General features: G+C 35.2%; 1 protein-coding gene across 1 annotated transcript in view; it reads left to right on the top strand.

Moving 5' to 3' along the window:
- NCAM2 (neural cell adhesion molecule 2) overlaps nucleotides 1-27,370 on the top strand; it is a 140,692-nt gene that overhangs the window by 62,503 nt on the left and 50,819 nt on the right. The window contains exon 11 of the mRNA XM_086482338.1: nucleotides 5,861-6,034. Within this exon, the coding sequence (XP_086338464.1) occupies nucleotides 5,861-6,034 (174 nt within the window). The remainder of the gene's footprint in view (nucleotides 1-5,860; nucleotides 6,035-27,370) is intronic.

Here is a 27,370-nt window from a genome sequence, read left to right as displayed (position 1 = left end):
TTCATTTCTTGCCACTGCAAATTAATTACTTCATGTCACAACCACAACCTTTATTTTAGAAGTCTACTTACACTCCATTTTTAATCTATGACAGGCTTAGGCTTTGGCAAGCTAGGTGAGCTTGGCAGATTGTCCCAGTGGCTTTCATAGCCTGAGGCGAGCACAGATATTCCTAGATTTGCCCAGATCTAGTTTAGTCATAGTTTATCTGAAATATCAGTGTGCAGGGAGATGGTGTTAACTAGCAAAGCATTTTTGCCTTTTTGCTGAGATCTCAGTGTCATTTAAATGTTTTTGCATAGATAAGTAGAAAATTGTATGGTCATCAGTAGTTTAGGACTATGTTGTTGGAATCTTAAAATGGTAAATGTTAAGGGTAAGAGAGCTAAACTGGATTTTTCAAGTAAATTTTCTACTTAAATATTAATGTGTACTTTGCATATAGCAGTGTACAGCTGGACTGAATCCAGAGCCTCTAAAAAGTAGACCGTCTCTAAGGCTCTCATGGCCTTACTCATCCTAGACTTCACTTTCCCCTTCTTTCTTCTGTTCTAGGATGGCAAAAGGGTTAAAAGTTCAGATAAAGAGTCTGATTCACCTTTTTTGCCACAGTCTTTGCACCTAAAAGGATCCTTCCATTTTTGATGAAAGGTTCTGATCTCACTACATCATGCCTGGAACTGCAGCTAAGCACAGAGACTTCCAGTAACTAAGTGTTAATAGGATCAACTGCTGGCAGAAACTGTACTGATAGGCAATTAATATAGTTTACAGATTAGCTATGTCATACAACTCTGATGAATTTCAAAATTGTCTTGCTAAATCATTCCTATTACATTTTGCACAAGATACTATAGAACATCAAGGGTTTTACAGCATTTAGAGGTGGTTACATATAAGAATACTTAAAGGTATGGGAAATGCTATATCTGTTTCCTTTCTACAGAAACATTACAGGAAATTAAAAAGCAAAATTAAAATACAATCTATGATGCCATTAAGTATTGAGAACTCCCACACTACTTTATTTAATTAAATGTATTTTAGGCATCCTGTATACACAGAAAGTCATGGAAGATGGGGAATAATGACATCAAAAGCAAATGAAGACATGGGAGAGGCAATAATTGAGCTTCACAGAAATTGCATCCTGTAGCCTGCTTTACAGAATCAAGTCATGCTCAAAGTATGATAAGGTTGATTGATAACTGACAAAACCTACAACTAATCTGGATTTTTGATGCTGACACTTTGGTGCTGGTTAGTGCGTGTTCTTCCTTTTTTCTCCAAATATTTGTGTTTTCACACAAGCAAAATAAAATCAAAGAAGTAGGACTTAATTTTCCCTGGAGAATAAATAAAAATAAAAAAGGTAATCATATTCTGTTCCAAGACAGCGTTACAGGATCTTACTGATTTTTCTTGTAGGATCGTTAAGTTGCTTTTTCTCTGTAACTTTTCCCTTGCTGCTCTCAACATCCCATTTACCTGCACAAAACTACGGGCAGATCTAAAATCTAGTTCTCTGTCATAAAACTTGCCATTCACATCTTTAGCAACATCAGCTAAAGGATTTTTACTAAAAAAACCAAACAGTAATGCATTCTCAATAAGCATCTGTGTGAAACTATCAACATTGCAACAGTGTTTTTCTTTATTTGCGTGTATCTTATTTTCATTTATTATTCATGTATTTATTTGCTAATTGTGGTCCTGTTTCCTAATTAATTCTTTATTTTTCCAGAACTCACAGTAATTTGGTAAAAGAAATCTATTGCAGTTTTCCCCAAGCAAAGACATCAAGGCAGAACTGAGCCAAACCCGTAGATTTAATATTGATTTTTTTCCTCCATTCTAAGGATGTACCATCACAAACTATTTCATGGATATCTTTGACTTCAAAGATCTAATCCACAGCCCCATCTCTTTCCCTACCATGGTCTTGATACTGCTTATGTTTAGCATTTAGACATAGTTACTTTCCATCAATATATATGCCACGTATACAGAGATAGGAGAAGATGCAGAACTGCACTAGGAAAATATTGGCGGGAGACAGGAGACAAGAGCTAACTGAAAGATAAATTTCTGACCCCACTACCTACTCTCACACCATCACTTCCTTTTCTCCATTTACTCCAGGACAGCTAAACTCTCAGAAGAAAAATTATTTTCTTCCATAAAACTATACAAAATATAGCTTGAAAAGAAAATCCCCAGTGATAAATGGTGGTCATTTATTGAACAGGTTGGGTAATAATAGTAATAGACTTGAAAGAGCATTTACATATCAGTGGAGATAAATATGTACTCATAATTCTGGGTGTACTTCTCAGCTGCAATAATGTTTTTGAAACCAGACCGCAACTACTTAATTAAGGCAAATTTATCACAAAGTTCATTTGTGCTAATCAGCTTTGTGCTGCGTACAACCTACATCAAGTGCAATTTTACACTTACTATTTGAGGATATTTTTTATTTTATTTTTAAGGAATTTTTTTTAACATCATACATGAATACAGTGACATACTGTAGACACTGTGGAAAGAAGATGGAGTTGACTAAATGTCTGACACTTGTATTTTTTAATGACACTTTAATTTAAAGGCTGAACTTTTAGTAAAATATCTCTTGTTTTGACAACAGTATAACAACAACAAAGATAGCAGTGGAACTTCTCAGACAGTATTCCATAATCTGTGCTGTCACCAAGTAATCATAGAAAATAAATCCCATACTTTTCCTATATATAATCCTCCAACTTATGTCTGTAACAGTATATGAAAGAGTAATCACTGCCCATAGCTAAACTCCTCTAAGATTCATTTAGTTGGTTGGTTGACTTTAGAAGAAAAAAGAACAAGAAGCATCCACAGTTCCATCCTTCCAAACGCAGACTTTAGAGTACACAACTTTGCAAATTATTCTTCACTTCTAATAAACATTGGACCAAAAGACTTGCAATGCTAACACGAAGATCACAGCAACGCTCCAAATAATTTCAGCTGACAGGGGACAGCACAAATGCGGGAATGTTTAGCTAGATCAGGACCAGAGGGCTGTTTGCCTTGCATGATCAAAGAGAACTCAGAATTAGATCAGTTCATTATACTGCTAATGATCTTCTTTGAGGGAAGAGTTATAGATTTGCCTAGTTTGAAAGACATAGTAGGTATTTTATTCAATTTTAATGGAACTACTAGTATTTGTTTCTGATTTTGACTAAGAACGTGTCTCCTGTTGTACTTTCTTCAGGTGATTCACTCTTTTCTTAAGAACTGATATAGTTCAACTCTGAAAAACTGCATAAAAGTTACCTACATGTGTGGGTTCCTTGGATTATGGATTTAAAATGGTATTTTGGATGTATTTCACACTTAAACATACTACATATTGCATTGTGCTAGTTATGCAAAATATTTTGCTGGGTTTTCACAGGAGCTTCATTTTATGCTTGTTACCAAATGGAATCATATCTTCATTTGGCAGAAATTGTACTTGCATCTGCAATAGAAACCATAAGGTTCTTCCTGAAGGATGTCTTCTTCCCAATGCCATGTTTATTATAGTTAATCATACACAGACATGAACACACAAGGAAAAGAGATGTCCTTAGCATTTTGAAAGTCAAGAATAAAATGGATATGTAAATAATACATTTTTGTTTCATACCATTGACCAAATAATTGTTTTGATCCAAACTGAAGTAACAGTGAATTGACTTATAAAAGGAGCATACGGAAACTGACATAAAAATAGCCTGAGTGAAATTAATTATTCATTCAACCTTAAACAAAAATTTTTGTTTCATTTTGGACTTTTTATCAGCAGAAAAGGCACAAAAGTGTTTAAAAACAATTTATTATATTGTAGGTATCCACAGCAGCTTTTTGCTTAATATTAAAACCAAAGAACATTCCTCTGAAGTACTACAGAGTATTTTATCTTCCTAAGTGATTGATATCCACATCACTCATACAGCACCATGCTGCTTTATTTTGGCTATCCTGGGTTGCTTTGCTGGCTCTTTTATGTTGTATTATTCCCACCCCTCTCACGACAGTCGTTTTAGATAGGGAGAGAAAGAATCTGTACACAGAATGGTGCTTAAGGTACTGTTGTTGTTGGGGAACAAAAAAATATTGCTCTCAGCTGTAATAAGAATCTGGAGGAGAGGGATCACAAGCTGGTTCTAATGCTCATCCCTTTCTAATTTTGGGATCAATGCTTACTTAGCAAACAACTCATATAACTAATGTGTTATCTAATGAGTTTAACCCATAACTTGCATGTGATAAAAGAAAATCTGTATGGTTTTTTGAACATATTTTATTTTTTCTAAAAAAAAAAAAAAAAGAAAATCAACTGTTTGATCAATTTAGAAAAAGATTCAAAACCCAGGTCTGTGTTCTCCCAGATGTATAACATACTGGTTACGTTTGGTCACGTTCTGTCCGACCATGAATCTGGAATTCCTTCAGAATGATATAGCTTTACTAAGGGTGAAAATTTCCTGATACATCCTATATCCTGATGAAATCAGTGTTTCCTGGAATAAGAAAGTATTTGAGGGATTGAATCCCTCAAGCTGAGATTTGCACTTTACTCAAATTTTTAGTATCATGGATTCATATAGTTATGTTTTTAAGTAAAAGATATTAAAATTGTTCATCCATGTAAATAAATCTATGCTGATTTCAACCCAATGAGCACAAAGCATTGGAGGTTTCAGGAGACCTATATTCGAAAATGTTAACGGTAATATTTCAGAGGTATGTTTTCAGCATTGAGACACTCAACTCTGACAACGGCTAGAGATTTTTTCTGGAAAAAAATAGGTGCCTGATTATTAAAAGGTTATACAAATCAACCCCCTTAGAGCTGCTTTGGCAGATGTCCTTTTCCTGAGAATTAGTGGCTGAATATTTTCTTAAACCCATTTTGGCTCATTTTCATTCAAGTACCAATACGGGGTGAAGCTCAAATTGATTCTGTTTTTGTTCCCATCTGTCTGACAGCCCTTCAATAAAGACTACACTTTATGTGAATGGTTCAGTACTCACCAATGAAAAATTAGTATTTTGTCTTCTATGTGTTAGTTTGGTCATACATTGTGAAAGTAACATAATGTTTCTATTTTTAAAGATGTACTGACCCCAAGGTTAATTTTTTGCTTTTGTTTCATATCTAGCATCTCAACACCTACAGACACCAGCTCTATTTTTATAATTCTTTTCTACTTTGAAAGATATGTGCTTGCTTTTGTTTTCAGAGAAAATGTTTCTTTCGAACTATTCCGCAAATTATTTCTTAAACTGAAAAGAGAATAGAAACTTTCCGTTAATATTCCTTTCTAGTAGACTGGATTCCAGTCTTTCAAAAAAAGGATTCATGCTTTCAGCTGTATTTCAGAGTTTCATAAAAATGGCCAAATTATTTCTACAGTTTTTTGTCATAATCTCATTTTGAAGAATTCAGACTCTGAATGATCTATTTAGCCATAACTGTTCCTCATGTTAAATTTGTTTTAAAGTTTGTTATTCTCTTTTACATAATTATACAGTAAACAAACTATATTTGCCTGTGACAAAATCAGCTATTCTAAAAATGGTATTATAAAAGAAAGTCAGAAATGGAAAATGGTTTTGCATAACTTTAGTGTACAAGAAAATAAATGTGATTTTCTTACAGCTCTGTATTAGAAACCTTGTTTCTTTAACGCAAGCATTATTACATAATATTCAAATTATTTTTTTTTCTTACTTAAAGATGCTAAGGAGACTTTTTGGAGTAGATCACCAACTATTTATATCTGTCTAGTTGCTGCTGGTTATTAAATTGATGTTTGCATTTTTTTAGATGTGCCATCAAATCCTTATGGAGTACGAGTTTTAGAGTTGTCACAAACCACTGCCAAAGTTGTGTTCAATAAGCCAGATTCACATGGAGGTGTGCCCATTCATCATTACCAAGTGGATATAAAAGAGATAGCCTCAGAAACCTGGAAAATAGTTCACTCCCATGGAGTTCAAAGTAAGTATACAAAAAATAAGTGGAAGTCTTTTAACTGAAAAGAATGTGAAGAAAAAAGAATGGAAGTATATGTTAACTGTTTATTTCTCCATTACTCTTAGCCCAGTAGCTGTATCTTCAATCAATATTAAGGCAGACCTCTTTACACCAATTAGAAATCTTACTGTAATCTTGTAAAAGTCAACTGTTACTTTTTAGTTTTAAAAAAGTTTGGTGAACAAGTTTACAATTATTTTGCATTTTCACTGTCCAGTCAAGTACATGTGAAGAATATTTTTGAAGCTATAAATTTCAAAGAGAGTAGAAATCACAGGAGTTAGTTTGAGAATGTGCATTATGTACGAGTTAACTTAAAAAATTGAAGTAAGCTAGTATGTAATATTTAATCCTGGGCATTAATTACTGGGTTTGAGCTACTTAGTAACCTTTCTACATACATATTTGTGATGTCTGTTTCAAAAACATATCTGTGAATTATTGTTGTTAACAAACATTAAATGCCTTCTTTACACTTCTGTAAAGGCAGAAAAGAGTACAAGCCTCCCCAAACAGATGAGAGTTCTTTAGTACATGCTGATGTGGGGTGTTCATACAGGGTAACATTAACAAAATACATTCAGCAGATCAGTAATCCCTTGCATCCATATTTACCCTTTGGTATTTTTAAAGGTAGTGCAAGTTCAAGCAGCCTCAACAGTCTTCTCATTTATATAGCAGGAGGTGAATGGTTTTGGAGTTATCAGCACAGTGATGGGAGAAAAAATGTAGCAAATGATCTAATGTGTGTTATCTTTTTCCCTTTCACATCCCATAATCCACACACAAAAATTCTGCACTAAGCAAAGCATGTTCCAAATTACAGAATTATTTCAAAGAAATGCATAATGAACATATAATTAACATCTATTCAAAGAAACATATGACTTTCTCTTTTGTTTTTCTTAACCAAACACAGTAACTGTGTGTATAAATGTAATATCATAAATCATAGTAGCATTCATTTTAGTCCAGTATAGTTTGCATTTCTTTCAGTAGAAGGTCTGAAGTACACAATGTATTTCCTCTAGTTGTAGGGCATACTCATTACTGGGCATTAGTGTACCCCTTCCCTTCATTTCATGTTACGTTTCAGAGCAAGTTTGAGACTTTTTTTCCTCATAGCTACTTCCTTCAAAGAATTGACAATAAATTTTCTGATAAGAACTACAGTATACCAAACACTAAAACCTGAAGTGACCGGTCTGTGTAATAGGGTGCAGTGTACTCAAATGAGAAGAAACCCAGTGACTATAGAGTGCACACAGATGCTTGATTTAAATTTAAAACCAGAACACAAAAACAGTCCTCAGTGTTAAATTTTAGAACAGTATATTTACCTTGCTCCCTATAAAAATGTCTTTCCTCTTATTTCTGTTACTTTGAAGTTTGTGAAAAGATTAATTGATTATGTTAGGAAAGATATATAAATTGTCAGACCCTTGTTATTAGAGTGGACTGAAGCTGCCTTCTTCAAAGGGTCGCACTTTGATTTTGGAATATTCTTTCAGCATTACATGTTTTTAAGTTGTTGTATACATCTTATTTTGAAGATTTCTTTATAACATGAATTGATCTTCTTGGAATTTTTTTAGTACAATATCTGTTTGAATTGTATGGTAATTTATTCTAAAAATGCAGTAGAGTGGCAGGTACAATTACCTGCATTCCTTATGAAGACAGTACCACCATGAAGTAGATTGTGAGCGTTTAGGATATCTGCTGCCATCCCTACTAAAATTGAATACACAGCTTCCTTCAGTAAAAGGCTATATTAGTTCCTACATGCTGTCATGTTATTTCCACAGACCTTCCTTTTCTGCGATTTGACTTTTTTCAGTTTATTCTCCTTTCTCACTTGGAAGTTTTCAGGCGGTTACCTTCTTTCAAGGATGTGTCTTGCTCTTCATTTCATTGTCCCCCAGCTGTATTGCTGAGAGTTTTTTTTGAAAAAACAAAACAGGTCACACTGGTTGTGGACGTCTTAAAGGTACTTTATAATAGCATATATTATCAAAGAGTACTCCAAGTGTTAACAAAAACTAGTAAATATGAAAACAACCTGAAAAGTCATCTTGGTCTACAAATAGATACACTAAGTAGATCAATATTGGAAAGGTACACTTCAGTGAGAGGACAGTGGACAATATTAAAAATTTATACTAAATCCATAATTAATTTGTGCTGTTTTCTGAAATCTCTATTTGTATATGTCTGCATAGAAAGATTGAGATTGTGTATCATACTTATCTGAATTTACCTCTGAACTACTTTAGAAATCAAAAACTACTTCAGATTTTCAAATATTTGCTAAGCAGGAGGGATCTTGTTTTTGTAAATCTTGTTGGTGTTACACAATGTAATTTGATAGGTAAATCAAAAGGGACCTGGCTGTATTTATTATATGTTCATGCCGATATTCTATAATGAGTTCTATTTGTGCTCTGTAGTTATTCTATTTGTGAGGTACTATAGGGCTAAACCAGCAAAACAGGATGTGTTACCTAACCACAGACTGAACAGCCCAGAGCAGAAAAAGTCTGCAGATGAAGATGTCAAAAAACAATCATAAAATCATAGAATAGTTTGGGTTGGAAGGGGCCTTTAGAAGCCGTCTAGTCCACCCCCCTTGCAATGACCAGGGACATTTTCAGCTAGGTCAGATTGCTCAGAGCCCCATCCAGCCTGACCTTGAATGCTTCCAGGGATGGGGCATCCACCATCTCTCTGAGCAACTTGTTCCGGTCTCTCATCACCTTAATTGGAAAAAAATTCTTCCTTATATGCGGTCTAAATCTGCACTCCTTTAGTTTAAAACCATTACACCTTGTCCTATCACAACAAGCCCTGCTAAAAAGATTGCCCTCATCTTTCTTACAGGTCCCCTCTAAGCACTGGAAGGCCACTATAAGGTCTCCCCGGAGCCTTCTCTTCTCCAGGCCGAACAGCCCCAACTCTCAGCCTGTCCTCATAGGGGTGGTGCTCTAGCCCACTGATCATTTTTGTGGCCCTCCTCTGGACCCGCTGAAGGAGGTTCACATCTATCGTATGCTGGGGGCCCCAGAGCTGAACGCAGCACTGCAGGTGGGGTCTCACCAGAGCAGAGTAGGGGGAGAGAATCACCTCCCTTGACCTGCTGGCCACACTGCTTTTGACGCAGCCCAGGATGCAGTTGGCTTTCTGGGCTAGAAGCACACATTGCCAGCACATGTCCAGCTTTTTGTCCACCAGCACCCCCAAGTCCTTCTCCGCAAGGCTGCTCCCAGTCCCTTCATTCCCTAGCCTGTATTGACACCCGGGATTGCCCCAACCCAGGTGCAGGACCTTGCACTTGGCCTTGTTGGACCTCATGAGGTTCACACAGGACTACTTCTCAACTACAGCCCTCTGGATGGCATCCTGTTCCTCAGGCGTGTCAACCACACCGCTCAGCTTGGTGTTGTCTTTAAATTTGCTGAGGGTGCATTTGATCATACCATCTATAATATATAATAGTATACAACATTAGTGTCCTTTTATTTTTAGTGAAAATACTGCTAAATATAACTGGAACCTTTCTGAAAAATTCGGCCTTTGCTTGTTTCTTGAGCATTCAGAGGGTTTCAGCAAGTTTTCTCAAACGTCTGCTTAAGCCTCTCTCCATTTATGCTTTCACCTACTCACAATGTCATGGTAGGGTAGCATTGAGATATCCTAAATCCCTGGGTTTAGTTTCTGAAGCTTTTCTTAGTGTGAAGGCTTTTGGGTGTTGTTTTTTTTCTTTATACTTTTTGAGATGTTTAGGATACTTTACGTTTTTTGAATTATTAAAAAAAAACCCAAAAGTATGTGTTTTTGAGACAGTTATTCATTGTGCTTAGGTAACTAAGGACCACTTTCCTACCATACCTCAACATCTTCTCAGCTGACTAAGAAGAGTATTTAGACTATACACAGTCAGTATTCTGTATTATGAGTTGTAGTAGGGTCATCATAGTTTCCATACTTGGTCAATATTCCTTAATGGAAACAAAATCACTTTTTTCATGTGTTCACATTTTAGGGACAGGTTTATGGCTAAGGTTCAGATATAAATGCTGTTTACACAGGGCAGTTAACTACTTGCACATCTCAAGTAATGATGCATACATAATGCATGAGTCATGATTTTTTCCAGCAACCAGTGATAAACTATGCTGAAATTTTACAGGTTGTCTTTGTCAGACAGATTTAGCTCAGGAGTGATAAAACTGCATTGCAGCCCTTTCTTGCTACAATGTAGGTAATGTGTAAATTTCAAGACCGTCTTTCAATGGAATGAGACAGAAAAACCTACATGCAGGAGAAGGTTGTGCCTGGAAGCATGTTAGCCTTACAATACAGACTGCAAGGCTAAACCGGGCCTTCTGGTCCCTCTCTACTATGGCCAGAAGGAATACTATGGTTGTCTTCATGCAGTCACAGAGAATAGCCATAAACTCATAAAATTAATTTAAACTGTATTTTTAAATGAAACAAGGGTTGTGGAAATATGCCTACAGAAGTCAGTTTATAAATAAAGCATTAATAAATGATTAATAGATGTTTCAAAAAGTTGTTGAAAGAAATTGCTACTAACGCTAACAACTCACTAATTTTCTGATGATTATGACCCAGTAACTATGTATAAAACCATCTGCAAGTAGAATTATAATTGTCTAGGTTTTTTAATATGAAAAATAAAATGGATGCTTACCAAAGTTGTTAGTCATTCTAATGTAATCAATCATCAAGTAAATACGAATAAGTTTAATCAGGAAAATTAAGCAGTATGAAATGGATTCTGTGCAAATGTATTCAAACAGCCAGCAATTCTCTTCATCTAGGAAGAATGCTGCCGGTTTCTTCAAAGAATCCATTTTAAAGTGGCTTTTGTCTCAAACTTTACTAGTTTGAGCTGTTTTCAGATCAAATTAAGGAGAAAATACCAGAGCCTTGGAGCTGTAGCCAAGAATATCTGTTTCCCTATTCCCTCCCCTTTGTCTTTTATAATGAATAAGATTTCATTTGAAAGTCTGTGCTGATTGCAGCTATTGAAGGAGAGCACAGAAAGCGAAGCAATCATTCTGACACACCAGCTTCAGACTACTTAAGGATTTAAAAGTCATAATCAACGCTATCATAGTTCACCAAGAGATCAATGAGCAAATGATATCTAGATTTTTCTGTACTTTTTAGGTACTCTTCTGAATATGAAAATTGTCTTGTTGCAGGCTAACTGCAAATCTCTGTATAGCTTCACTTTACAGTCATGGTGCAGTGGGGCTCTCTGTCAACTGGAGTCCCAAGGGGAGGTGGGTGGCCAGTGACAGTCAGGGCTAACAGTGTCTGCAGGGCACAGACATTTATGACCCTGTCAGTAGCACAAAGAAGCCCACTAATTTTGAAGTAACAGAAATTTGGATAATATTGCCCAAATTCATTCTCCAAGGAGAGTTTGCATCCTTTCAGCCAGACAGCTGAAAAATCCCCAAGTGTGGACTATTGCCTTACCACCATCAAGAAGGGGATAACAGCCTGTGAAGAGCATTTGCCATGCTTTCCTCTGTAGACAGAAAGAAACCAGTGAGAAGGTGTAAGATACCTGTGCTGGGAAAAATTGTCTTACCACATTCTTCTGTGCAATTTTATTTTTAAAAAAATGAGATTCACTGATCAGTTTCTGAGTAATCAGCAAAGACTTCATAAGAAAAAGCCTGCATTATTTTCCCCTTTCAAGCAGTATTGAGTTTTCCAAGGAAGAAATAGGACAGGCTCTGACACTGTGAGATTCAGTTTTTCAGTTCCCTTCAGTCCCTCAGAAAGCACCACTGGTATAACTGTAATAGAGAAGCCATCAAGGTCTTGTTTTGTCTTAATAATATTATAAACACTAGTAATTCTGGTTCACAGGCAGCAAATAATGCATTCATAGTGAAAGGGACTTAGCTTATACACAAACCTAAACCACTGTGCAGGTGTGCTTGAAGCTTCAAAAAACTTTGCTCTCTGAAAACTTTTGGATGTCTTCAACAGGAATACAAAACACTCTATTCTGCAATTGTTCTAACTCAGGATAAGATGGGTACAGCCACTAAAACTCTAGCAATTTTTCCTTTTTTCTTCACATTTAAAGATAGATAGAGAAACATGTCAATGGATCTTTCTTTTCAAAGCATTAAATATTTATATAAGAATGAAATATCAAGGAAAACCTGTCTCTGCATTTCCAGTGCCATGCAATTTACTGTAATGGTGAAAAATGAAGAATACAGTAAAAACCCTGTCCCATATTAAAATTACTGTGGAAATTCGCCGATGGGGTGTATGGATGCTTGGCACTTGTTTTAGGGAAGAGAGATATACATTTGGGGATTTATGTAGCCAATACCCCCCCCACCCCTCTCTCCCCCATTCTCTCTCTTGCTTCCTTGGAACTGCGGTAAGTATTATTACTTTCCTATCTGTTTCTATCATGAAAGGAAACAAAGGCACTCTTCTATCAAGAGGCATTCACAAAGTTCTCTTTCTATGCTCTCATTAGACCAAAAGCCTTGTGATAAGATATTCATCTCATACATGTAGCGTATTTAATATTTGTGATTGTTCTTGTGTCTGGAAATACTTAGCTTTATGATTTTTTTTTTTTAAAATCTTTTTCAGCTTTTTTTTTTTCTTAAATTTTCATCTATTGCTTTTTATGATTTTTTAGGAAAGGTTTGGTAGAATTTAAAATTCTTGTCTTTTTAAAATTTTTTAAAATTCAATTATTACTAATTTATATAAAACCTCAATAAATGGGGAAGACTTTTAAAGAAGAGGTAAAGGAAAGTCTACTCATTTCCTCAGTTTAGCAATATTTGAAAAAGGTTTTCTGAGTTTTTAAGGAAGTTTCTAAAGTAGCAATGCTAGCTAATTTAGAATTTCTCATGTTGGTAACAAATTATAGCATCAAATGACTTTGGAGAAGTGCACATAATGGTTTACAGATGGTAAAGGTGCAGCCTCTTTACATTTACACCTTGCAAAACAGATTATTCTTAAAGACATATTAAAGAGGGAGAAAATTGTAGTTTAAAAGGAGAAAGTACTCTTCAATCATTCATGTCTTTCTTTAGAAGTGTAAAATTCATAAAATAATGGTAGAAGAAAATGCGGAACCTATTTTGAATAAATTTTTTGTTATCTTTAACATAATGTTTTTCTTCTGTAAAACATTTACCTACTGGCACATTAATATAAAATTAAGTGTAGTCATGTTAGAGACTGATGAATCTGAGGATCTTAATCTGTAGCAATGCCCTAAAAAGAACTTATTCATAAAATGCCTATTCTGAGATTATTTTTAATGCACTAGGTTCAGGTAGCTACTCAACATGACAACCTCACATTCTTATTATCTTTGGATCTTAAAAACCAAAAATGTCTTGTGTTGTATATTTTTCTAGAAAAACCAACAAGCAAAGAAAACAAAACATCTGGGCTTTAGTAGTGTCTCTAGGTCCTGTTTTTTTCAGGAGATACTCTGTTGAGTTTCAAGTCTTTTAGCCAAATTATTTCTGGACCTATCATTCACTATTTGTAGGATATTAACAGAAAATATTTTCTACAGTGAAAAATTATATAAGCTAAAGTTATATGTACATTTCTGAAGTCATGGAGTAGAAGAAAAAATACAGATAATTGACATGTTATAAAAGCTGCTTTTTTGAATCTATTTATGTGTTTTGAGTTTTAATGGTCAAGGATGTTTCCTGTTTTGATGTTTGAGATTCTTTTTTGGATGGCAGAAAGCAGAAGCTTTATGAAATAATGCACTAAATATAATATGATTCAATAATTAATATATTACTCGTAAATATATTTCATGCAGTAATATTAAAAGACCTCAGAGATGCTTTATCAACATATGCTTGTACTTTTTTATTGAATATTTAATTGAAGGAGAAAATAATTTTCAAAGTCCTGTGGCAGCATAATCAGGCTGTGTACAAAAAGCAGTTAAATATTTGCTTAAACAATTGTTTTTACAACTTTCCATGGTAATGCTAAATGAAAGGATGAAAAATATTACAACCTAAGAAATGCTGAAAACTTTATTCTCTGTACAAGAAAAGGAAATCTGTTGACAGGAGGACTACAAGTGGTGTTATGTTACATATCTGAAAAATAAGCACAGCATATAGAAAGAATCAAAGGCATTTTTCTTAATAATATGCTTAGAAAGTTTCTTAATCATACACGAATTGAAGACCAAAAAATTAATATTTTGGGGTTAGCTATTAAGGAGTTCTCAAATTTCAAGCACTACTGCTAGCATTTACTTTCAACGTAACATTTTGTTTTGCCTCTGGTTCTTGACAAGTTGGAGATCGAATCTGAAATAATAAGTAATTCTTTGTAATTTCACATTCACATCTCAGCAGGTTCAGGGTTGTGGGTTTTTTTTTCATCTCAGTGCATTAAATTTCATGTACTTCATGAAACCACAGAATAATTTAGAAAGAAAGGGACCTTGTGATCATCAGCTCCAAACCCCCCAGGTCGCAGCAGGGCCAGCTTCAAAGTTTTGTTAGGGCTTTGTCCTGTGTTTTGAATCTCTCTATGAACAGAAAATCCGTATTGAGCAGTTTGTTTGTGAAATGAAGGGGTTTTTTGAACAAGGTTTTGTCTGTACTATTTTTTCACTTGCATTTAACTTTTTTTTTTTAGGCGCATTATAGTAGAGAAAGGATTTTTTTATTACCCAAGATATGTTTTTAAACTGCTGAGCTGTGTGTTATGCCTGGTACTGATGCTCTTTTCACTACATGTGTCTTTAAAGTTAGAGGAAGTTTTGTACATGCCCGTATTTACAAGTTAATTAAAATTGTCTCTCTCTGTGTTACACTTTTTGCTTTTGAATTGGCTATACCAGTGAAAAAGCATGCATGTATGTAGGCAAACCTTATTGAAATCCTTCTAGTCAAAAAATAGTCAGTAAATTTTAAATAAGGTCATTGTGTTTCCTCTTTTAATTCTTATAATATATATGACATTCCAAGCAATGAAATGGTGATTTTTTTTGTGTCTGTGCAGTTCATATTTTTTGGGTAAAACTACTGAACTTCATTTTCTGTCTTTAAGCAAGGCTTTTTGATAGACCTCACACAAACAGACATTCTTTCAGAAGACTTCAGAAGTTTATAGCGCATGGTTTTCTACCAAGATTTCAGAAATACCATTATGCAAAAAGAAATTCTGTCTTATGGTAAACTATAGCAATTACTTTATCTTGTTATTGTCATGGGGAGGAAATCTAATAGATAGATCAGTTAGAATTCTCATGTACTACATCTTAGGTTGTAGGTTTTGTACTTACTGCTTCTTTTGTAGTGGAGCATGAAAGTATGTACTTCATTGGTTACTGAAACAGCTTTCCAGTGTAACAATACTTCACCATTAAACTGGGAAGACTTTTAAATGAGTTCCTGAGAGATATGAACCCCATATAATTCAATAATTTTCTTAATGAATTTGATGATCAAGTAGAGTATATCTGTATAATTTGTAGATCTAACAGAAATAAATTGCAATTATTTTGGTAGGCTAAGTCAGCTTTCAAAATTATTTTAATAGTTGAAAATCTTCAAGGCATAATTCATTAATGTCTAGTGCAAGCTGCTAAAACAGAAGGAAAAATGCATTCATTAGCCTGTTCCAGTGGGAAAATACATTTTTAGTAAGCATTTGAGACATTGAGTTCTTTGGCATATCTGTTGGATTTGGCACTCTGACATAAATTGTGATCACATTCAGTTCTAAAATGATACTTCCTATTCCTGAGGAGTGTTTCTGCATTTCTGGGATATCGTGTGTGTACTCCAGAAATTCAGAAGTATCTGAAGTCTCAAGAGATTTTTGTTCATGTTAAATGATGTCGTAAGTAATTCAGAAAACATTTCTGGGTTGTGAATTCAGCTTTAGAATCTGGTTCTCCATTTAGTAGACTGTTAGGCAGGCAGTTTAAGACCAGTGAAAACATGGATTAAAAAATCCGGTAAAACCAAACTCAAAAAATTTGTTGTCACTTTACACTGAACTTGTACCGCAGCAATTGATGCACAATATGGAGAATCTTAAAATCATAGAATCATGTTATTTTGAGATTCCTCATATTGTACATCAGTTGTTGTGGTGCAAGTTATGCCACATTGATTGCCTTGTCAAATTGACTTAAATTAGTGGTTTAATTTAAGAAATTGTCTGTTGTTAATAGGCAATAATTGATAATGTAAAAAAAAAAAATTTGTAGATCGATCCTGATATCAGTTAATATACTTATGATACTATTCTTATACTTATCATAAACTCACGAGATTTCTTTTTCAAAAGAAACTGGATATTTAGCTTGATTCAAAAATAGTTTTCTGAACTTAAACCAGCTTTGAATTTACAAGAACGTGGGAGTTGCACATATAAGTGTGTTATTAAGCTATAATGATGTAAGATGCAACACAAATAACACAAATTAAAAGTCCTTAATTTTAATAAATCTGAATTCTTGGGATAAAATGGCATGATACAATTTGCAACATGTCATACAATTCAAAAAAAAAAAGAAAAAAAGAAAGAATGGATGCAATTTGCAACCATTATAGATTACTATTAAATGGTAAGAGAAAGACCACTTTTTAGCCAAATTAATTTGTATGTATACCTACCTGTAAGGAAGTTATTCAGCCCTCTGATTCTGTCTCTATACTATTCTTGGCCTTCGTCCAGATTAATCTTTGCTGTAAAACTCTCATGTGGATGGAAAGATTGGACTGTAAATAAATGTATTAAATTAAATTACATGGGTGGATTAGAGAGACTGGAAAGTGAGAAGTGTAAAGGGAAATATGTATTTAAATATATCAAGTTTTCATACAGTCCTAAACATCAGAAGAATGAAATGTACTTTTCACATTCAAAGGTGAATAAAATGTCATGAGAAGTGAAGAAAATCCAGACAATTTACTTCACAGCATGAGTTCATAACTAAAAGCAACTGAGTGTTATACAGATACAACCACTGTCAATATCTGAGGTTACTCTTCAATAGCTTGTAATTCTGTCTTTGCAATTGCATTTAGTCAGAGTCAGAGCTCATTGCAAAACATGATTTATATTAAGTGGGCTTTTTTAAAGACACACGCTTGAAAATCCGTAAGGACAAATGCAAGATACTTTGATTGCAAGAAGGACATAGTAAATATTTTAATAAGCAATGAAACGGACAATCAGTTATTCCAAACATATTTCACCTGGTGTTCCTCTGTTGTAATAACTCCTGGCTACTTCCTATTTAGACATTTTCAGGATTTTTATGGTGGCACACTATCAAGTAAATTTACAGTGGGCATGCTGATCTGATATAAAGGTCTTGCTGATCTGGCTTGTAAAGGTAAATCTTGTTAAGCAAAGGTGATGCAATGTAATATTGGATATGAATAACTGATAAGTTAGATGCATGATGCAGCTGCAAATTTTGCTTTTCAAATCTGTGTTGTATTCATCTGCATTTATTTTACATTACAAATCTGCTTACAAAAAGTAAGTACATTTATGGAATATTTATGGAATATTTATGGAATATTTATGCATACATAAACTTCTACTACATAACATTTTGCAATACAAAAAAGAAAAGTGTTGCTGGAGGAGAGAGCATTCATTAAGTATTTTCAAGGTCATTGAGTGACAGAGTAGTTATGAATGGAGTTTTCCTTCTGCCACATACAACAATGAGCAACAGAGAGATAGCATAGCCCTACCTGTATTACATTTTACAATATCATTAGATGAATCTCATTTTATTGCTTTTTTTCTCTCTACTCTTTTCTTTCTCCATTGGCAAGAAATAAAGTATAGCATGCAGGAGTAGGATGGGGATGAGGAAGAAAATATTATGAATGAAAATTATCTTTTCATGTAAGAAGCAAAAGAACACTTGTTGAAATCATCATTCATGTCAAACTTGAGATCTTTGCTTTTTCACCGTCGTGAATGTCATAAAAGACACATCTGGGATCACGTTTTAGTCCCTTTGCTTGTCACTGGGAGGATGGCCTCTTTGATGACAGCATTCACCAGGGGCTGGTGTATTATTACCTCAAATGGTGGTGGTTATGTTTTTGCCAACTCCTGCAACAGAGCACGTAGAGTGTCTTTTTCTCACACTTTGCATGCTCCAGAGTTGAAAATTGCATGGGTTACAGAAATGGGAGACAGAACTCCTGTGTCATAACCTGCTTCCTAGGTAGCTCCAAGACTGCAGCAACATACCTTGATCATGGGACCATTAGTATTAATGAAAGCTTCCAGTTTAAAAATTCTGGTCAGTGGTAATATACCATTCAAGAAGCGCATAGGAGACTACTTTTATTGGCATTCAGACTAAGTGGCTTATGGGAACATAAAATTGAGTGAGTAACGTGAGTATTTTAAAGGAAGAAAATCATGCATTTAATTTTAACAATTAATTCGGTGGTATGTAATAGTAGCTAATTCTCTGTACATAGGTAAAACTGAGAAAAAACATAGATTTTAAATATGTTGTTCTCTTTATTACTATTAGGATGCAGAGTTATAATAAAATTGAAAAGTGTTGGAATCTTAAATAGCAGTCTCAACCGAGATGCAAGGCTTGCTAACATATATTAATTTGCCTATGAAAAAATTTTCTACTTCTCTGAGCACAGCATTAGAAATTTTCATTCCTTTGTGCTCTGCAGATATTCATTTGGCTTAGCATTAAGGATTCCTGTATTCTTGACATATGTCTTGGAGCTTTATAAGAGTATTGATGTGTTTGTAGTAATTAGTATAGAGTAATTAATTTTCAGGTATTTTGGATCCATCTGGTTAAGAAAGGCCATCTCTTATTTATATCTCTAACACAGTGCAGTTTTGTAACACCATAAAAACTAGTGAATTGCATGATATGTAAGAAAACTAGTGAATTACGTGAAACATCTTAAATCTCTTGCAAAATCTGAAAGGAACAAAAAGATCATTATAGCTCTGTAGAACTTGACTGACAATAGGGAGAAGGTGCAGTTGTTAAAAGTAAACTGCTTTCTTAGACTTTGAAGGCATTTTCAGTGAGGTTTTTTTTGCCTTTTTTGGCCTTTTTTTTTTTTTGTGATAAAAAGAGAAGATATTTGGACAGTAATCAAGTATTAGTTTAGGATAAGTTGTTATTTTAGATCTGAGTTCTGTCCTGCTCTATTAAAAGGAGTCACCAGGAGCTTACCCAGTCTTACCAGCTTCAAATGGCAGTTGTATCCCACTGAAAGACACTTGCCTGCTCAGCCTTTTTGAGAAAAGATCTGGGCACACTCTGTGAAGTCAGTCAAGCGGAAACCAACTCCAACTAAAGCTGTGCACCTGGGCACAGTTCTGTCCTCAGACTGGCAAGTCCCATTTGCCAGTGACTATGGTGATGCAGAAGTGTGGAGTCAGCCTTGATTCAAATGGGAGGGCTCACAGCCCCACCAAATGCCAATGTATTGCAAGAATGTATAGCAAGGTCTCCCACAGCTGCCTTTCTCAGTCAGTCATATGGTCCTCAAAACTATGTGGACTTGCTACACCATTAGCTAGTGTATACACATTCAACCTAACATGTCCCAGACACACCATGGAAACTACTGTGGACTTCGTGCTTAGAAGGTACAAGGTTTGTCTGCTATGAATTTGAGTGAGTCCTACATCACCTTTTTCTCAAGATCTCTCAGTAACAAAGAGCTCATGATAGAGTTTTAAATGTAGGAGACCCTTTGCAACTCCAGCTTTGTGTTGCAAATTTCAGATGGGATATTAGCTCACAACAGAATCTCCATTGTAGGAACAGCAGAAAAATGGGCAGGAAAAACTGAAATACAGGTAATTCTTTCTGCCTTACAAGGGAGCGTAGAGATTCTAGATTCTGACATATATGAGATAGAGTGGGATAGGATATACGGTTTGATTTAAACAATTGAAGAATGAGAGGCATCAGTGTAACTGTAGCAAGCATCAAAGAAGGGAAGGTATGCATTCAAAGCTCACCCCCAGCCACCCCCCTCAAAATATATTCCCTCCTTTCATAGTCCGGGTTGGATTCCAGAACTTGGTATAAGACAGGGAATATGTAGTGGCATTAGCTAAAATCTAGCTAACAGCGTGTTCTTTTTCGTCTCCTAATAAATGGAATCCCTGTTGCCCTTAGAAGACTCTCTTTTATTTTCTGGGTCATCTCCCGGTAAGCATTGTTTTTAGTCTTGATGCATGTTCAAAAAGAGAAAAAAAAATGGGATAAATGAAACAGTGTGAATTGTCTTAATAAGGGCCTTATGCAATGAGGTTAACACAGTTATTGCTTTACTATATATTGTAGTATTCTGTATTCACTCAATAAACTATTACTTGGACTTAATTCTGTTGTCTTAATGTGTTTATACTGACAATGGAAGTTCAGGTGTGAACTTCAGTGGCCTAAAAATTTTTGTGATAGGAAAATTTTAAAATTAATGTCTACAGAAAATAAATTTGATTTATGGAAAGTTTAACTTCATCAGATTTTATATTCAGCAATGTAATTTGTAATATTAAAATTACAGCAATTATATTCACATAAATATTTAACAACCCTCGTGCTGCTATACTGAGAACATTAGTCATATGTTAGAAAGCGTTTTGAACAGGACCTTCTTTTTGCATGATTGAGGGAATATCTGGTAGCAGTCCAAATCCCCATTGATTTTACTGTATCATATTGTTTCATGAAAAGTTTTAAGTGTAGCCCTTTTCAAGTGGCTGGCTGTTTCTTCTAGCAGTAGACTTTAAAATCTTTGCATTAAGAAGTGCACAACAGTTTTATAGCAGAGGAAAAAATGAGGTTCCAAGAACCAACATAGTATTCCCCTTTAATTTATAGAATCATAGAAGGATTGGTTGGAAGGAACATCTGGAATTTATCTGGTCCACCTTCCTGCCTGAAGCAGGACTGGTGCCGATCCTAGATCAGGTCAGTCATGGCTTTGTCAAATTCAATCTTAACCCACAATGATGGAGATTCCTCACCCTCTTGTCTTTGTGTAACCTATTTCAGTGCTTCATTTCTCTCCCAGTGTATAAGTGTTTCTAGTATCTGGTCTGAACATGCCAAGCTGCAGCTTATCACTGTTTCCCTTGTTATGCATTTGCCACTGCTGAGAAGAGTCTCACAGTCTTGTTTCTATCTCCACTGCAAAAGGATGGTAGGTGACTGTTCAGTCACCCCTTGGCATCCTCTTAATCAGACTAAAGAAGCCTCGACATCTATGTATTGTTCATGTGCCCTAGGCTCCTCTTGGTAGCTATCTACTGGACCAAATCTGGTTTCTTTTTGTTCCTGGACACACAAACCCAGGTTTGGCCCTACCAGCACTAACTGAGACAATAAACTTCGGTCGATCTGCCAGCTGGTGTCATTGAGCTGTGCAGCCTTGTCTGGATGTGTTGGCCTGCTGCATGCATCTGTTCCTGTGTGAGCTTTTCAGCCTGATCAGAGAGACCCTTTCACCCTTCCCCCAAATACCTACAGTTGTCTTTGATCTAATCCACACTTCTATTGGGCATCTTCTTGATGCTTGCATGGGTGAACATCAATGAATAGGCTTAGCCAGATGAAACTCTGCAGTCTCTGCTGCTGCTATTTTTCCTTCAGTTGATCTGGGATTTGGGCTTGTGTGTTTTAAAGTACAAGAGTGTGATCAGTTCTTCGAAGGACTGAGCCAAAGTTCACCAGTCTCTGAGATTCATTTCCATAATTTTGATTGACTCAAGTTAATGCTTCTAAATTTTAGGGTAACAAAAGATTAGCTGTCAATGAAAGTTGTTTAATTTATCATCAAATAAACACTTCAGAACACCCACAATCCTATTAAAGAAAAAAAAAAAAAAAAGAAAAAAATTATTTCTTAAAAGCTCGTTCCAAAATAATTACTTCTTTAATAAATAAAATGAAGGTCTAATGAGTACTTGGAGGAGATCTGACATTTTAAAGGTTAGGTTATTCAAAGAACATTTTTTTTTTATGAAATGCATTTAAATTGTGTGGTTCTAAAGCTCGTTACGTATTTTCGTTTTAGCCTATTGAATTGTTTAAGAATTGATTTATTAAGTAAGCCTTTGTTCAGCTTAACAAGATCTTCTTGCAGGGAATATCAACTGTTTGAAGCACTCTCTCTTCCAAACTTTACATATAGTGGTACCTAGTAAGTTTTTAATTGTCCATTCTTTCTTTCTCCTCTCTTTTCCCTTTTCTTTCCCTTCTCTCTCCTCCCTTTCCTATTCCTTCCCAGCCATTTCCCTTCCCTTTAAGATATACAAGTACCTTTTATGGAAGTTACCTGCATTTTGAAAGACTTGGGTAAAAAACTGGCCAGGCCCAAAGAGTGGTGGTGAATGGAGTTCAGTCCAGTTGGCAGCCGGTCACAAGTGGTGTTCCCCAGGGCTCAGTACTGGGGCCAGTTCTGTTTAACATCTTTATCAATGATCTGGATGAGGGGATCAAGCACACCCTCAGTAAGTTTGCAGATGACAGCAAGTTGGGCGGGAGTGTTGATCTGCTGGAGGGTAGGAAGGCTCTACAGAGGGACCTGGACAGGCTGGATCGATGGGCTGAGGCCAATTGGATGAGGTTCAACAAGGTCAAGTGCTGGTTCCTGCACTTGGGTCACAACAACCCCATGCAGCGCTACAGGCTTGGGGATGAGTGGCTGGGAAGCTGCCTGGTGGAAAAGGAGCTGGGGGTGCTGGTCAACAGCCGGCTGAACATGAGCCAGCAGTGTGCCCAGGTGGCCAAGAAGGCCAACAGCATCCTGGCCTGTGTCAGAAACAGTGCGGCCAGCAGGAGCAGGAAAGTGATCGTGCCCCTGTGCTTGGCACTAGTGAAACCCCACCTTAAGTACTGTGTCCAGTTTTGGGTGCCACAATATAAGAAGGACACTGAGGTGCTGGAGCAGGTCCAGAGAAGGGCAACGAAGCTGGTGAGGGGTCTAAAAACAGGTCTTATGGAGAGTGCCTGAGGGAACAGGGATTGTTTAGCCTAGTGACAAGGAGGCTGAGAGGAGGCTGTAGTGAGGTGGATGTCAGTCTCTTCTCCCAAGTAACAAGTGATAGGACAAGAGGAAATGACCTCAAGTTGCACCAGGGGAGGTTTAGATTGGACATTAGGAAAAATTTCTTCACTGAAAGACTGGGCAAGCAATGGACCAGGCTGCCCAGGGAAGTGGTTGAGTCACCATCCCTGGAGGTATTTAAAAGACAGTGTCGATGTGGTACTTAGGGACATGGTTTAGTGGTGGACTTGGCAGTGTTAGATTAACAGTTGGACCTGATGATCTTAAAGGCCTTTTCCAACCTAAATGTTTCCATGATTATAAATCAACACTTAATGTGTTTGTGTATGTTACAGTTAAATTGAATGTAATTGAAATAGCAACATAAGATATTAAAAGGAACAGTACAGAAACAATTTAATAAAAGCAGTGTTGTGTCAAACTTGATGAAAGGGAAGCTGGCTTGTGGAGCAAAGTGTTGGGTTGTATAAGAATATAACAAAATTAAAGGAATTAAGGAGAAAAGAAAATTCAGAAAATTCACCTATATTAGTTTTAATGCTGATGATATGAAAAATTAGGACAAAAATTACTATTTTATGCATAGTCATTATATCCATTACATACTCACGTATTCTCATTGTGTATTTATAAATTCTCATTTTATACTGTTAGGAGGTTTCTGTATGGAAAAAAGAATAGCAAGTTAGAATTAATAATGATTCCTCACAGGTTCTCCTAGAAATTTTGGCAATTTTTAATTATGGAACATTTGCTTTTCCAAAAAGTGGACTAAAGACATTGGCTTTAAAAATTATACAATTATTTTTTAAAATAATCTTTTATCCTGACCTACGTCACCTTGTACACACATCAGACTAAGGATGTAGAAATATCTTCAAAACTTTCCCAAGAAAAGAAAGACCAAATATAAGAATGGGAAGAATAGAGCTTGATAATGGTAGGCAACTTAACTAAATAACTAAATAACAGAAACAGATTTACTATACAGGAAGCTGAAATTGCAAGGGATAGAAAACAAGAAGAAAACTCTTTTGGGATTTACACTGTACAAGAGTACTGTAAGCCAGGCTGTATACTTTGGGTTAGGGTATGACATACTATTATCAAGGTCACCTGCAACTTCAGTGAACTAGAGAAAATACCAGAGAAGCAAATCAGTTAACAAACAAGTGAACTACAGATACATGAAGGAACTACTTCAAATTTGCAAGAAATATTTTTATAGTAATCCAAAAGGATTTTGCCATACACTGAAAACAATGGAGAGGTACAAAGCATTTTAGACATCTATAGAAAAAAAAAAATTAACATGTTTTTGTTTAAGTTTAAGTTAGAATGTGTGTTTGAAAGATAAATTTCATTTTAATAGTGATAAGAACCAAAATCTACCGAAGCTAGATCCTAATTACACAGGATTATTGATAGGGTAAAAGGCCAATCAGTAGAAGTAGCAGAATTTGTTCATAAAATATTCTATGTTATTGTCAAATTGATGTAACACAAAAATATGAAGAAGGCATCATGAAAGTATGGGCGCTTTTGTCAGTGGGAGTGGGGCTTACCTTTTGTAAGCCTATAGCCTAAAAATATTATGCACAATTAATAATTTTTCATTTTTCTTAACACTAGTTTGTATAAATGAATTATTTGATACGCAGTTCATGCAAGTATGTTTCTGTTCTGAATAAGGTTATGGGAACAGTTTAGTGATACAATGATCGATCTCAGCAAACTGCTTTTGTTCCATGAATATTTCTCCTAGGTTGGTGGTTGTTGGTTTTTTTTCCAAAACTGTGTGCTATGCTGTGATTTAGATTAAATACAGGTTGAATTAAGGGTGCTTTTAAAATAAATAAACTAGAAAATGAACTTCTATTCATTGTTACATCCTAAGTAAATGAGAAAATCCATCTTCTGGATTCATGCTGCTTTAATATATTATAAATTATATTGTCAATCCACAAATTAACTCTTTTCTAGGGGCTTTGGATTGCACTCTGGCTTGCTTTATTTTCATTAATTTACAGCACTGTACATTTTGTAACTATAATTGTCTCATAGATTAATTAATCTTTTCTTATTAGTTTTATTTCAATAAAAATCGGTTTCAAATATAATCCCCTGAATGACTCTAGATGTATATACTTCTGGTTCTCAGAATCCTACGCAATAAAAATAAAAATTAAATATATGGAGAAAAAGAGCTTAACAGGGTAATTGTGTTTTGTAGACTATACATAAAATATAAAATCAATTTTTGCCAAACGCATTCTTTATATCAACTACTGAAAAGTATTTCATAAGGAAATTATTCATATTAGTGAACATTATATTCTATTAATTATACCTGATCTACTACACTATATATCTTTATTCATAAATAATTGTTTATATTCACAGTTAATTAAGCCACTACAACTTTTACTCCAAAATAATGCAATGATTATACATTATGATGCAAAGAATTATGGGAATACCTGACAAAGCCATTCTCTCTAATTTTTGAAATTGTTACATTTGTTTCTGTGTATACATTTTAGGGAATGACTTAAGGCTCGATATTGTCTCCATATAGATTAGTGGAAGCTATGCCAACAATTTCACTGGCAGTAGGACTTGCTCCATTATGTTTTTTCATATAATGTGCAACTTGGAATATTTTCATTATTAAAGTTCATTTATTTGTGTTAGTTGAATTCTGACATTTATAGCCAGATGCTTGAATCAGTATTTATGAAATTAATTGTTATTTGGGCAAGGCAGACAGATGGAACTGAGACAAATTGGCTTTTTCTGCATATGAATAAACATTTTGCTTATTGCGTAGCAAAATTCTTTTTTATTTTTTTCCCTGTATTCCTCCCCCATGGCAATTTCTACCTTCATTTTGTCAACACTTCTGTGAGCTAACTCTGTGAGGCTCAGCTAGAAAAAGTGTTTTTATACTCTTCCTCCTACTCTGCAAACGCATAGATTAAACAAAACAGTGTTGCTCATCCTAGGCAGACAGAGGTTTTGAGAGAAGTTCTTCAGACTGTGTGACATCAATAAAAGTCTGAGACATTTGTACAGAACCTTAATGCTATACTACTGTAGGTTCCTCACCGTTCTCCTCATGTGCCCTACTACCATAGGTTCTTCACTGCTCTCTTCCCCATGTCTTTGTCTTCTGTCCTTAAAAGAACATGAGTCATCCTCACAAAGAGAAACCTGTTTAAGCTTCATAAAAATGCTTTTAATTTTTTTTCCTCTGAAAGAGTTTCAAGTATTTCCAGGGGACTCAGTTTTTCCTTAATAGTAGTAAAATACTGAGTAAAAGGTGCAGCAAAATGCTGCTAAATCAAAACACCCCAGTTATTAACCTGCACTGTATTTGATCTGTATTCGATCTGCATAGTGACTAAGAGATTCAGACTAGGGGGAAAGAAATGGGAAGAAAAACCTATCCTAAAATTTGTAATCCTTCTTTGACAGAAATTTTGCACTGCTGCCACTATTTCAAATATATATGAGTGAAGATGATATTTCAGCAATGATATGTCTTAGCTACTTTGTTTCAAAATAAATTTATATCTGGCTTTAGTTAGATCTGACATCCTCAAGGGATTGAATTTGGAACTGGAAGAACATTGTTCTGTGCAACAGATAGCTTTCCAATGAGAACAATGTATTGATGTGATATTTCTGTTAATTAACCTCATATAAGATCTACTTTGGAATTAATGTAGTGTAACTGTACTATTGGTTCCCCTAACCTTCCTTGCTTTGATGATGGTTTATGTAATATATCACAGTCCCTAGAAGATTTCTAAGGTAGTTTTCCTTTGGTGAAAAGACAGTTTAATATGCCAGACATTTCCTCTCTCATTCTACTCTAACAAGGTAATATAAACAACCTACCTCTGGACCAGAAAAGCAGCTGGGGATTTTTGGTTTGTTTTTCCTGACTCAGATTTATGGTACAATTTATTTTGCAGCAAATCTTGTGTCAGATGTTTTCCTGTGGTTCATCTTGACAGCAGTTAGAAACCTGCGATAATAAATTAAACTTTTCTAGCTGAAATGCTTACATTATGTATTCAAAATAGTATGGAGTTCTGCATTTTTGTCTACCTATCTAATACATACTTTTTGTGGGTTTACTTCTATAATTTGTCCTTTAATTTTT

This window comes from Leptosomus discolor, chromosome 1, assembly GCF_034619465.1.
Source record: "Leptosomus discolor isolate bLepDis1 chromosome 1, bLepDis1.hap2, whole genome shotgun sequence".
Taxonomy (NCBI): domain Eukaryota; kingdom Metazoa; phylum Chordata; class Aves; order Leptosomiformes; family Leptosomidae; genus Leptosomus; species Leptosomus discolor.
The sequence above is the reverse complement of the archived record's forward strand: the minus strand, read 5'-3'. Positions and strand labels throughout refer to the sequence as shown.